The following is a 13,205-nucleotide window of genomic DNA, read 5'->3' on the forward strand; positions in this document are numbered from 1 at the left end:
GTCTAACACCAGCACACCTCGGGTCACCAGGCCCTTCTTCTTTTCTTCTCTACTCTTTCCTTTGAATAAATTGCCTTGGGATCTCCCCGTGGGGACTGCGAGGAGTGAGGCTAGGTCAGGGTTCCGAGGGCGGAGGCTCCTTGCTTGGTGGGCCTCTATGTGGTGTCTTAGCAGACCTCCCCCCTCCCCCCACACACACAGCTCTGTACGCACTTCGCACGTCTTTATCTTATCCAGGGGCAAGTGGCTAGGCCCCATTCCCTGGTTTTCCTCAGTGGTAGGTGCGGTCTCAGGGTCATGCCCCCCTCCACCCTCCCCCTCCTCACCCCCTCGGCCAGTCCCGGCTGCATGACAGCAGGGCAGTGTGGCCTGCTGGCTCTCGTCCCTGGGCTCTGCCCTCGAGCAGCATCGGGGGTCCTCCCTCACTGCACAGGAATGCTGTCCTCTAAGGCTGGAGACATCTGAAGAACAACCCCACCCTCTGATCAGATTCAGCCCACCCAGAGGATTCAGCTGTTCCACAGGCCGACCACCTGCAGGCCTTCTCGCCCCCCTGCTTGAGCTGTTCTAGCTCATTCCTGAGTCCTCCCCTTGATCCCTGTGTGTCTCCATTTCCTGACTGCTTCTTTGGGCCGCACAATGTAACTGGGTTGGCAAAACACACTGTGTCCCCTCACTATTACCTGTGAATTCAGTGGCTCTTTCTAAGCCACTTGAGTGGGGATGGGGCTGGGCTGGCTGAGGGCAGGGGGGTCCTTGGGCATCTATGTCAGGGGGATGTGGCCTGCCGCAGCCGCCCCTCCCCACTCCTGCTCCCCACCCTCCACCTCTGGGGGCACCTTGCCTGGTCCGGCTCCTTCCCCACAGACCCCTGGAAGAGGGGAACCCTTCAGGAGGAACATGGCTCAGACTCCCCTCAGCCGGAGTACAGGTTCACTGGCTGAGAGTTCGGAGGGCCTTGTTGTCTGCAGCTGGCCTACCCCTCAGTCCTCTCGGCCAGTCCTGGCTGCATGACAGCAGGGCAGTGTGGCCTGCTGGCTCTCGTCCCTGGGCTCTGCCCTCAAGCAGCGTCGGGGGTCCTCCCTCACTGCTGCCTGTGTGGGCTATGGAAATGGGCCTAGCTGTACCCGGGAGACTGACCCCAGCTGCAGTGTGGACAGTGACGGGCACGGCCGAGGCCGGCTGCCTGGGGTGCATGTCACCGGAGCTGTGTCAGCATGGGGTAGCTGGTCTGGCTCCTCTGCTCTGGGGATGGTGGGGGGCACTGGGGCCAGGGCATCCCCCTGACTCAGGCCCGGAGCTAGAGCCGCCCTTTGTCTCCTCCCAGGCTATGCTCCTGTCACTGGGATGTGCCACCCCGTCCGCAGCTGCACTCTGAACCACGAGGATGGCTTCTCCTCAGCATTCGTGGTGGCCCACGAGACCGGCCACGTGTAAGTGGCCTCGCTGTCCTTGTCGCGTGGGGAAGATCCGGGCCCTCTGTGCCCTGGGGAGGGCAGGGAGGGGACACGCCCTGTGTGAAAAGCACCTGGGAAGTAAAGTTCTGAGCCCAGCACTGCACAGGGCAGGCCTCAGGTCCACATTGTGCTGAGGGAACAAATCAAGGGGCCACGAGCGTACTGGGGGCCTCCCGGGCATTATGCCACGCAAGCCCCTGGGCAGGGGCCGCCTTACCCCATTTTACACACCAATAACTGGGGCTCTGAGGGAGCCCTGCCCGGAATCAGAGAGCCGGAGGCGGGGAAGCCACAGCTCCACCCAGGTGTGCAGCCCCCAGGCCCCCCCGAATTTGGGGCAAACTCCGTAGGGCCGCTGGGTGGGTGCAGGGGTTTGAGCCCACAGCGCTGAGCATGCGGAGGCTCCCGCGGAGGCTGCCCCGGCCCCCGCGGCCCGCTCCCGAGACAGCGCCCCCTGGCGGGCGGGATGTCGAGGGGCGGCCTCCGGACACCGTCTCCCCCGCGCCCCTGGCTTAAGAACCGAGCTGGCGGAAAACCTGGCTCGGGGCAGACCAGCGAAAGCCCCGGGGAGCCTCTGGGGGAGGCTGGGGCGGCCCCCCGGCCGCCAGGTCAGCGCGGCTGCCTTGCCCCGCCCCGCACAGGCTGGGCATGGAGCACGACGGGCAGGGCAACCGCTGTGGCGACGAGGTGCGGCTGGGCAGCATCATGGCGCCCCTGGTGCAGGCCGCCTTCCACCGCTTCCACTGGTCCCGCTGCAGCCAGCAGGAGCTGAGCCGCTACCTGCAGTGAGTACCCCGGGGGTGGGCAGGACGGCCCGCAGCCCCGGGCTCAGCTCCAGGAGGACGGATGCACCGCCCGCCCGTGGGCCTGCGTCCCGCCCGAGGCTTCAGACTTCAGTCCCCCAGCCCGAGGTGCAGGGGAGGGAAGGCAGAGCGGCGCGGGTCAGCGTGCGCCTGGTGGGGGAGGTCCAGTTGTCGGGGGGCTCGGCCCTGAACGGAAAGTGGGCGCAGCAGCTGCACCTTTAATGGGATGCCCGGGGAGCTTACACCAACGAAAAGAGATGCAGCAGGGAAACGGAGGCAGCACGGCTGAGGGCTGGAGGTGCAGACGGGCCCCCCACCATGGCTCCGCAAGGGGCCGCGGCTGCCGGCTGAAGGCTGCGTGTGGCGCCCCGTGTGTCCCCCCCAGCTCCTATGACTGCCTGCGGGACGACCCCTTTGCGCACGACTGGCCGGCGCTGCCCCAGCTCCCGGGGCTGCACTACTCCATGAACGAGCAGTGCCGCTTCGACTTCGGCCTGGGCTACATGATGTGCACGGCGGTGAGTGTCCGAGCACCCCGGGTGCCCCTGCCCGTCTGGCTGGCTTCTCAGGAGGTGACAGCTGTTGGGTGGCTCCTGAGGGCGGGGCGGAGCAGGCCTCCAGAGCGGCAGTCTCTCCCTCTGCACCCGCTGGCTCCCTCCCGCTCCGCACCCGGTGCCCACCTGGCCAGACCAGGCGTGGTCCTGGTGACGAGGCCTGTGGCCAGGGGACCGCAAGCGATGGCGGGCGGGGTGCTGGTGAGGCCCCTGTGTTGCCTGCAGCGTTCGGAGGGCTTCCCTGAGAAAGAAGTGAGGTGTCAAGGCTAAGTGGGAGGAGAGGACATTCCAGAAGGCAGGAATCACAGGTGCAAAGGCCCAGAGGTGAGGGCACATAGCATTCAGAGGAGCAACCAGTTGTCTCCGGGGTCTGGCGCCAGGGCAGAGCCAGCGGCGGGAACCCCACTCATCCGAGTGGACTGTGTCTGCTGCTCAGGGCCCACCCTGTCCAAGGCAGCGTGGCAAGAGCATTAGTGTCTGTTAGCATCTGACCTGATGCTCCTCTCAGCCGCAGGAAGGAAGCAAGCAAAGTATTCCCGTTTTACAGAGGAGGAAACTGAGCACTTAGGTGACATGCCTAAGGCCACAGAGCGAGCAGGTGGTAGACTCAGGGACTGATGCAGGTGGTCTAAGCTCTTGCGTGGCTGCCTAACGAGTTGGTAAGCTTGATTCTCATTGCAGCGGGGAGCTCTAGAAATGTTTCCGGGGGGGGGGGCATAGCCAGGTCTGAGTTTCAGCTGGATCCCTCAGGGACATCCTGGAGGAAGGACAGCCAGCAGAAAGGCCAGAGAAGAGGTGACTGGGGTCCAGGAAACAGAGGCCAAGGCTGAAGCAAGAGAAGGGCAGAGGGGAGGGCTTTAGGAGGCGGAGTCCTCCGCAGGGGGACAGTAGGTGCCGGTGGGGCCTTGCAGTGACAGCCCCTCCCCGCCACTCCTACCGGGGCCAAAGGGATGCCCACCCAGCCTTCCTGACAGCTGTCTGTCCAGGCTCCATGACAGGTGCAGGGGTCAGAGCCTGGAGGCTGGGGGGTGGGGGCAGTTGCTGCGGGGGCAGGAAGCAGCCACGGCATGCCGGAGGTTGTCAAGGCCGCAGAATCGCGCGGGGCTGTCCTGGGCAGCCACGCTGTGCCCGACCCCGCCCTGTCCGAGAGGACCCTGGGGGACAGGGCGGGCCCCTGCACGGTCCCCGCAGTGGGAGGCCGCTGGGCGAGCTGCAGCGCTCTCCTGCAGTTCCGGACCTTCGACCCGTGCAAGCAGCTGTGGTGCAGCCACCCTGACAACCCGTACTTTTGCAAGACCAAGAAGGGCCCCCCCCTGGACGGGACCATGTGTGCACCCGGCAAGGTGAGTGGGGGCAGTGGGCGGGCTGTGTGATGCGCACAGGCCTCCAGGGACAGGCACTGCAGCGCGGGTGCGGAGGGGCCGGGGGCCTCCTCGGGGGACCCCTGCCTCCTTCCTAGTAACTCTTCACACCTGACACTCCGGAGCTTCTGTCCCCTCTACTGCCAGCGCACTAGTTCTCTGCCGGAGCGAACCTGGTGTCCCCAAGCTCCTCTCCGTCTCTCCGTGCTTCAAGCACCGCCTCCCCCCCCCCCCCCCGGGGCTCGGGAATCCGCTCCTCTGAGGAGCAGCCTTCTGTCCCCCCACGGACACGGTGGGTGACTGGGTCACTTGAAGGCCAGCATTGGGGGCCGCTGGCCACTGGTCCCGAGGCTCAGCATCAGGCTTAGCCTCTCCATCCCTGGGGCCTCCGTGTGCGCCCCCTGGAGAGCACACTCGTCCCTTGAGGCAGCTCCGTGGCTGCTCCCGGCCCCTGCCAGCCACACAGACCCACTTCCCACTGTCCAGCAACTTGACGAAAGACTGGCTTTTCTCACCGCGGCCTTTAGCCAAAAACTCTGGGCTTGATTCTCACAGGCTCAGATGAGATCACGTGCCCGCTCTTCAGCCAATCACCTGCTGGGGGCTGGCTTATGCAGATGAGCCTGAGCCTGGGTGACCGCGCAGCCCCGCAGACCTGACAGTGTGGGGGTGGGGGGTAGGACGTGCACACTAGCTCGTGTGCCCCAATATCAGGCCTACGAAGGCCCCCAAGTCATCTGCGCCTGAGGTTCCTCCATGTAGGTCTTAAATTCTGGCTGATTTTAGTTCTTGGTACACCTTCTTAAAAATACAGATTTCCAGGCTCACCCCTGCAGGTTTGGGTTTGAGGTAAGGATCAGGGATTGCGTTGGTTTTTTTTTTTTTTTTTTTTTTTTAATTATGGCAAAATTCACATGACCCACTATTTGCCATTTTAACCACGTTACACAATTCAGCGGCTTTTTATTGCATGCAGTAAGGAGGTGCAATGTCCTGCAGTGTCTTGCAGCCGTTATTATGTAGTTGCAGAACTTCTTCATCACCCCAGAAGGAGACCCCATTACACAGTGACTCCCCGTTCCCCTCCTGTCTCCAGCTCCTGGCAACTGCTAGTCTGCCTTCCGACTCTGTGGATTTGCCCATTCTGGGATCCCAGGGAAGCAGGATCATACAGTATGTGGCCTTTTGTGTCTGGCTGCTTTCAGTGAAGGTTTTTAAGGTTCATCCATATGGTAGCATGCATCAGTGTTTTGTTCCTTTTTATGGCTGAATAATATTCCACTGTAGGGCTAGACCATAATTTGTTTATCCGCTCATCCATGGGACATTTGGATTGTTTCCACCTTTTGGTATTTGTGAATAGTGCTGCTATGCACATTTGCCTACAGATTTTTGTTTGAAGATCTGGGAATTGGTATTTCTAAGGGTGCGCCCAGGTGATTGAGCTGGGCCCCCGACTCCGTGAACTGTTAGAAGTTGGAGGTGGGATGTTGTTAGTAATACGCCAGGGACCTCGTGAAGCCAGAACTGACCATGTAGCCCTCCTCCCCACAGGAGCTCGGTGGAGGGAACGGGGGGGCCTTGAAGCATTTGCCACAAGCCCCGTGATGAGCTCAGTAAACACTGAGCTGGGGGCTGAGACTAGCTCAGCATGGCTTCCTCCCCCACCTGCGTCCTCACTTTCTTCCATCCCACCCTGCACAGAGAGAAGGTGTGGATGGAGCAGGAAGCAGCCCCGCCCAGGCGTACCCGCCCAGGGTTGCAGGGCGGCTTTTACCTGGCAGGAACCCCAGCCGCTGGGAGAAGGTGGGCCAGGGAATGCCTGCAATTCTGGCCGGTTGGCCCCCCTTCTCTTGTGGGGCAGGGGGGAGGGTCTGGTGAGGAAGGTGCGCAGCTGTAGCCAAAGTGCTTCTCCTCACAGAAACCACTGAGCTGGCCGTTGCCCTTCATTTGTTTTGGTGGTGGGATCCTTTGTTCATTTAGCCCAGTAAAGACGATTATATTTTATTTGTTAAAGAGACAGAGCTGTGCTGGGTGTGTTGGGGGCCGAGCGGTGGCTGGGCTCAGCCTGTCTTGGTTCGCCAGAGCACAGGGCAAAAACTGACCCACATCAGGAATTCTTGGTGTGTGAGGCTGTGGGTGGAGGGGCAAAGGGAGAGGCAGGGGCTCCTCCTGGGGGCCTAGCAGACTCCTCTGCCTGTGTGCATTTGTATCTTTCAATATGTTACTCATTACTGCGTGCAATTTTGTGTTTGGGAGGCAGCCCTCCCTTATCTTTCCCTTTCCTTCGAGAAAAACCACAGGGGCAAGGAGAGAGGGGAGTGAGAAGGGAACAGGGGGGCGTTGGCTGGGTTGGAGAAATAGCAGGACATCTCAGGGACGAGGGCTGTGAAGAGTTCAGCTGTCCCTGTGGGGCCCCAGCCCCGGGCAGGGGGTGACAGAGCTCAGGCTCGGGACACAATGTGGCTGCCTGGGATCCTCACTGTGCACTGTCCAGCAGCTCACCCCAGCACATCGTCCCCTCTTGGCCTCCACAGCCAGATTGTGCCCCTGCTTACTCAGGTGGCACGTATCCACCTTTCCAGAGATAGAACAATCCGGATCTATACTCCACACACAGGGGTGACCTGGAGAGAGCATACAAAAGAACCACCCACCCTCCATCTTTTGGTTTCACGGTTCCTTCACGGTCTGCCCTGGGTTTGGACACCATGGGGGCCGGGTAGGCGGGGGATGTCGGCAGCACCCTTGGGGTTCAGGGCCCCGGGCCCCAGAGAGATGAAGCAGAGGGGATCAGGGCGGTGAGGAGCCAGGACCAGTGGTGCGTGGCTCTCCCACGGAATCAAAAGGTGGGCTTGGCCGAGAGGGGAGAGGTGAGTGTGTTGCCCTTGGGCAAAGAAGCGGGCAGTGGGCCTGCGCATCCGGCTGCCTGGCCACCTCAGGTCCACGTTCATTCATTCATTCACATCCACTGCATGTGTCGGCCCCCTCTGCCTCCTTCAGACCTCACCTTCGGTGGGGATCAACCGCGAGCGGGAAGAGGCGGCCGAGACAGGCAGTGAGGACACGAGTGGCCTGTCGGGAAAGTCAGAGAGGCTTCCCTGTCGGTGACCCCGCTGAAGGCCAGAAGGTAGGGGGAAGTGAGATGAGCAATCCAGGTGGGGGAGCATGCAGAGCAGGAGCCTGCTGAGGAAGGCCAGGGAGGGCAGGTGAGATGGGGAAGGCTGGTGTTTTAAAATACAGCATATTAATATAAAATTTGAGGCGGAGTGAGGCCAGCAGACCAGAAGATGATTACCAGTGAGAAACCGGTTTGTTTCTCACAGATCCCAGAAGGAAAGCCTGCAGGGAGCCATGTAGGGAAGCACCAGGGTGGGCCAGGAGGCAAAGGATGGGGGCGAATGTGGTTTCTGTAGAAAGGAACAGGCGAGGCAGGGTAAGCAGGCTTCGGATTGGCCAGCGTGAATGATGTCAGTGGGTTCTGGGCCAGAGCCCTTAGTTGTCTGGTACCTGCCCCTGGGGTGATTTGGGCAGGGGATGGTGGCCTTGAGTATGAGAGCCTGACAAGAGGATGTGTTTGGATTGTAACCCCTGGAATGGTGGTTTGCATTTAAAAATCACGCAGTTGCAGGAGTTGTTTACTGTCTCTAGAAATTGGTTAATCCTGGGAGGGGCAGTCCCTTTAGGGTCAGAATCCAGAAAACAAAAGACACAGCGACTCCACCTGGCTCCCTAGGAGGCCGTGGTGACAGCCTGCTTCTGTCCCGCCCTGTTGAGGGTGCTGGCAGCAGGCATGCCCTGGATACTCTGGAGCAGGGTCAGGCCCAGCACAGAGGGTGCTCCCAGGTGCCTCTGCCCTGCAGGCCAGGCCGGTGGGCTCACCTTGCCCTCCCTGCGTGAGCCAGGGTCAGGGCAGAGGGCGGCATGCAGGCCCAGGGAGGGGGTCAAAGATGGCTCCTGCCTCATGTGTCTGTGGGCAGGAAAGAGTCCTCCATATGCTCTCACATTCGCATGCAGCATCTTGGGGAAGCGACACCCACCCTCAGTTTTCATGATTTCCGTTTCAGAGATGCGTGCCCTGTGGAAAGGCCCGAGATGCTCCTGTGTCACGCTTCCCGTTTCCCTGCAGAGTTGAGAACGGGCGGGCAGGCATAGTGACAGGGAAAGCCCAGGATCTGGGCCTGGGAGTTGGAGCCCTGGTCTCCTTCCTCACAAGGGACCTGGAGCCATCCTTTCTCCCTCTAGCAAGTCACTTAAGTGTCCAGCTCACTGGCCCTCACAGCTCAGGTTCCTGGCACGTGGTACCCACTCGGGACATGCTGGTGGGTGGAGGAAAGTTGAGGATGGCAGTGGTTCTGAAATGTTAAACACACACTTCCCTGAAAGAGAGCAGTCCTGCCTGGCAGGCTCTCAGAGCAACCCAGCAGAATTCCCAGCCCCTGCCCAGGTGCGTCAGCACTGTCCATGGTACTTAGCCCGTGAAGCAGCCCCATCCGCTTGTCCTTGGGCTCAGAATTCACTCAGGACAAGCGACTTCGTGCTTTTAAATGTTCAAGCCTCTCTCTCCATTGCATGAAATATTTGTAGGCATTTAAACGTATGTTCATAGAGCATTTTAAGAACGTTAAACATGTTTTTTTTTAAATAATGGCACTGAGGTATCGGAGTATGCAATTGTTCATTTGGGGTAATGTTAAATGCTCACAGTCATCCAGGAGGAAATAAACCAAAATATTGGAAGGATGGTTTCTGAGCTGTGGAATGAAGGGTGATTTTCCCTTCCTTCTGCCTTGCTTCGTGTTTTCTACGATGCATGAATATTGTCTCTGTGCATTTGGAACTGAAGCTGTGGAGGAGGTGGTCACACTGTGGGCCTGTGGGATGTTCTGAGTTGTCCTGGGCCCAGCTGCCTATTTCCAGACTTGGGACCGATCTGTCCAACAGGGACAAGGGGACCACTCTCTGGCTTCCTCCATCCTCCTGGTCCTTGTCCCCTCGACCAGCAGTGGCTGAGAGGTTGGGTCCCAGTCTCAGCCTTCAGAGATGCCAGGAGCGCTCACGCCCTCTGTGTCCTAGTCAGCTCGGGCTGTTGTCACAGAAATGCCAGGGACTAGGGGCTTAAATAGCAGATCTGCATTTCTCACAGTTCTGGAGGCTGGAGTCTGAGATCAGGGTGCCAGCATGGTTGGGTTCTGGTGGGGGTTGCCGAATCGTCTTTCTCGTGTCTTCTTAGAAAGGCACTAGTCTTATAAGGGGCTTTAACGTCATGACCCAATCACCTCCCAAAGGCCCCCACCTTCTAATACCATCACATTGGTGCTTTGGGCTTTCACATATGAATTTGCGGAGGACACAGACATTCATTCCACAGCATCCCCTTACCTGGGCCCTCTTCCTTGTCTGCCAGTGCACCCCTCCCCCCCGCCCCCCGCACCATCAGCTAGGGGGCCACCCGCCAGCATTTCTGTGGGCTCTTCTCTTCCCTTCCGTGGTTGAGTGAGGGCACTTTGGGGTGAGAGAGGGGTAACCATGACCTGGAAGGACATGACCAGCATCACCCGTGGCCTGTAGCCAGGCCGGCCTGACCCCAGGCTCTCGAACCGTGTGCCAGCCTTATGATGGTGAAGCCATTGACCCAGAGCACAGAAGGGGGAATCCAGAGGGTCGCAGCCTCTGTCACACCTCACAAGGGCTCGCACTGGCGTGAAGGCGGGTCTGGGAGTCCTTTGGTGAATTAAGAAGGGTGAGAGGCCTGTGTCAGGAAGGGAGGGAGGGAGGGAGGGAGGAAAGAGTGAGGTAGCCTCCCGAACAGAGATGTGCACAGAGGTAGGGAGGCAGGGAAGGGCCCGTCTGAGAGGTGAGACCCAGGAGGGACACCGGGCAGTGACTTGGGCATGGAGACGGCAGCTGTAGCCGTCTTCCTGGGGGCTCTGGCAGGATCACCACCTGGGGGCAGAACGAGGCATCGCACAGCAATACGGCCACAATATGGGGCTCGGCAGGCCCCCACCCAAAGCTCTGGGCCGGCACAACTCTGACGTTGTGCCCAACCTTGACCAGTGGTTGGCTGTGGCTGTCCCCAGGAAAGAGGCACGACTCTGGGCCGGGCAGTGCACGTGGGCTGTGGGTGTGTCCTGGAGGGGACTGGCAGCAAGAGCCTGGAGGGGGGTCTCTTCCGGCGTCCACCGCACTGGGTGTGGGGGAAGGCAGTAGAGTGATGATGGGCTTCTGGAGCAGAGGTATTCCCAGAGGCAGGGAGGGGAGACGGCTTGGTCGGTTCAGAGAGCAGTCAGCGGCCAGGCGCCTAGCATGAAGCAGGAGGGGCGAGTAGGAGCGGGTCATGCAGGGCCTTTGACGCCAGGCTGGAGAGCCCGTCTGAATCCTGCAGCACGGGAGCCTGCAGGCGGTTTTGAGAGAGGAGCAGAGGTGAATTTACCATGAAGCTTAGGATGCCTGAGCTCCGGGGCCTCTCACTTCCGCCGGGCCCATTACGAGGCCCCAGGAGGGGCCTCGCCACGTGTTCACACGGTCGTGTGTTTTCATAACTTTTGCAAAAGTAAAGATCACTTCTCTTTGCACTCGCCCTTTCTCTTCAGTATGCTCTGTCACTGGCTTTAGAGTGGCAATGGGTGCTTTGTGGCTTTGGCTAAGGAGAAATTGCATTTGAGGTCTATTTATTGGCTTGTTTACATGGTCTCAGTATCTTTCATGTACAGCTAAGTTACCGTAGCTGTCCAGGTGCAGGAATAACGTCCAGAGACACTCACTCCTCCCACCGCTGCGCCGACTCACTCAGGGTCACCGTGGAATGTGTGCTGTGTGTGTGGCTCATTCTTCTCAGATCATTGGACGAAAGGAGCTTCAGCTGGACCTGAGGTCACGACGGCTTCCATACTGACGATAGTTTGTGTTTGCTTTTGGGGTCTGTCTTGCAGATGGGCTCCTTTAAACACAGATCCGACTTGGCTGTCTCTTTAAAAAGGCTAAGTGTAACCAGATGGTCTGCTTGTTAAAAAGCTGTCCACGCCTCACAACATATGTATTACAAAATATAAGGGGTGCTAAAATAAATTTTCAAAGACCAGGAGAGAAATCTGAGTGCAAATGGGATGCAGAAAGTTTATCCGAGATGTTGATGAAGCTTGAATGTGCCAGTTGCACTGCAGTTTTGAAAAGTTGTTCTGGAACGCTCCAATAAAATAAGGGAGAAATGACAGGCTTCTGATTTGGATAGATGGATAAAGGTACCTTCTTTTGTCATTTTCACATTTATGTATTTTTAGAAATTCAGATAAAAATTAATAGAAAACGAAAGGGGAAAGGGAGTAAAGAAATCAGGAGAAGTAACTCCGACTTCAGAAATTTAATTGTAACAAGAAAAGTTTCAGATCAAACCCAAAGCAGCCATTCATTAGGCGGAAGAGATAATATCATAGGGTTGTAACAGACAGGTTCTTGAAATGTTTGACAATCCACTTGATGAAGGGGAGTGAATCTGAGGAACACATGGGAGAAGCATTTAAACTTCTTTCTGACTTGACATGAAATGTTGGCAGCGTCAAAGGTAATCCGAAGCTCAGAATGTTACAGTGTTGACAGTCACAACGTCAACAGCAACAGTTACTGAGTGTTGGGTTTAAAATCAGGCTCTGACCAAGAAAACTTGAAATGCCCTGAAATCCACATCCGGAAACAAACTGGAGAGCAGTGTCTCCAGATTCGCTCCTCTAAATGTTCCCATGACACCACCAATAACTTCTCTACATTATCAATAATTTTGAAAAAGAAAATATGTCCCTCAACATGCTAGAGCCAGGGTTAGCGAGCTGTCACACACAGACCAGTGCCACCTGCCACCTGGTCCCCCCCACCTACCCAACATTACTAAGATGCAATTCACATTTTAAATTGCCCATTTGGGGCGCCTGGGTGGCTCAGTCAGTTAAGCGTCTGACTTCACAACAGGTCATGGTCTCAGGGTCCTGGGATCGAGCCCCGCGTCGGGCTCCTCGCTCAGTGGGGAGTCTGCTTGTCCCTCTGCCCTTCCCCCCGCTTGTTCTCTCTCTTTCTCAAAAAAATAAATGACTTCTAAAAAATAAAATAAAGCAAAACTGCCCATTTTGAAGTGTACAATTCGGTGGCTTTCAGTATATGCACAGAGTTGTGCAGCTATCACAACAATCAAATTTTAGAACGTTGTCACTCCAGAAAGAAGCGCCGTCCCCATTAGCAGTCTCTGATTCATCCTCTCCCCTCAACCGCTGCCCCAGTCCTGAGCAATCACTAATCTACTTTCTGTCTCTGTAGATTTGCTTCTTCTGGATATTTCTTATCAATGGAATCATATAATATGTGTCCTTTGCGTCAGACTTTATTTGATTAGCATAATGTTCTCAAGATTCATCCGTCTTGTGGCACGTGTCAGTACTCCATTCCTTTGAGTGGCTGCATAATCATCCATCGTATGGAACGCTGTGTTCTACTTATCCATTTATCAGTTGATGGACATCTGAATTGTTCCTACTTTTTAGCTGTTATGAGAAATGCTGCTGTGAGCATTCTTGTGCAAGTTATGGGTGGATGTGTCACTTTTCTTGGATATGTACCTAGGAGTGGAATTGCTAAATCTTATGGTAGCTCTGTTGCACATTTTGAGAAACTGCCAGACTGGTTCCCAAAGCAGCTGCACCTTTTTTACATTCCAACTAGCACTGTGTGAGGGTTCTGATTTCTCCACATCCTCCCCCAAACTTGTTATCGTCTGTTTTTATTGTAACCATCCCAGGGGATGTGAAGTGTCATCTCATGGTTTTGATTTGCATTTCCCTAGTGACCTCGGATGTTGAGCATCTCCTCATCATGTGCTTAGTGGTGATTCTCATATATATATATATATATATATATATATATATATATATGTTTTGGGGGTAAATGTCTATCTATATCCTTTGTTAATTTTTTAATTGAGTTATTTATCTTTTTATTACTGAGTTATCAGAGTTCTTTATATATACTGGATACAAGTCCCTT

The 13,205-nt window shown here is 56.8% G+C and overlaps 1 protein-coding gene across 3 annotated transcripts in view; it reads left to right on the top strand.

Annotated features, from left to right (window-relative positions):
* ADAMTS2 (ADAM metallopeptidase with thrombospondin type 1 motif 2) overlaps window positions 1-13,205 on the top strand; it is a 217,408-nt gene that overhangs the window by 169,419 nt on the left and 34,784 nt on the right. For 2 of the 3 annotated variants that reach the window (XM_036080139.2, XM_078067655.1), the window contains exons 7-10: window positions 1,328-1,433; window positions 2,099-2,242; window positions 2,646-2,778; window positions 4,044-4,157. In XM_036080139.2, coding sequence (XP_035936032.2) covers window positions 1,328-1,433; window positions 2,099-2,242; window positions 2,646-2,778; window positions 4,044-4,157 — 497 coding nt within the window. The remainder of the gene's footprint in view (window positions 1-1,327; window positions 1,434-2,098; window positions 2,243-2,645; window positions 2,779-4,043; window positions 4,158-13,205) is intronic. The other variant, XM_078067654.1, reaches the window with a different exon arrangement.

This window comes from Halichoerus grypus, chromosome 2 (assembly GCF_964656455.1).
Source record: "Halichoerus grypus chromosome 2, mHalGry1.hap1.1, whole genome shotgun sequence".
NCBI classification, from domain to species: Eukaryota; Metazoa; Chordata; class Mammalia; order Carnivora; family Phocidae; genus Halichoerus; species Halichoerus grypus.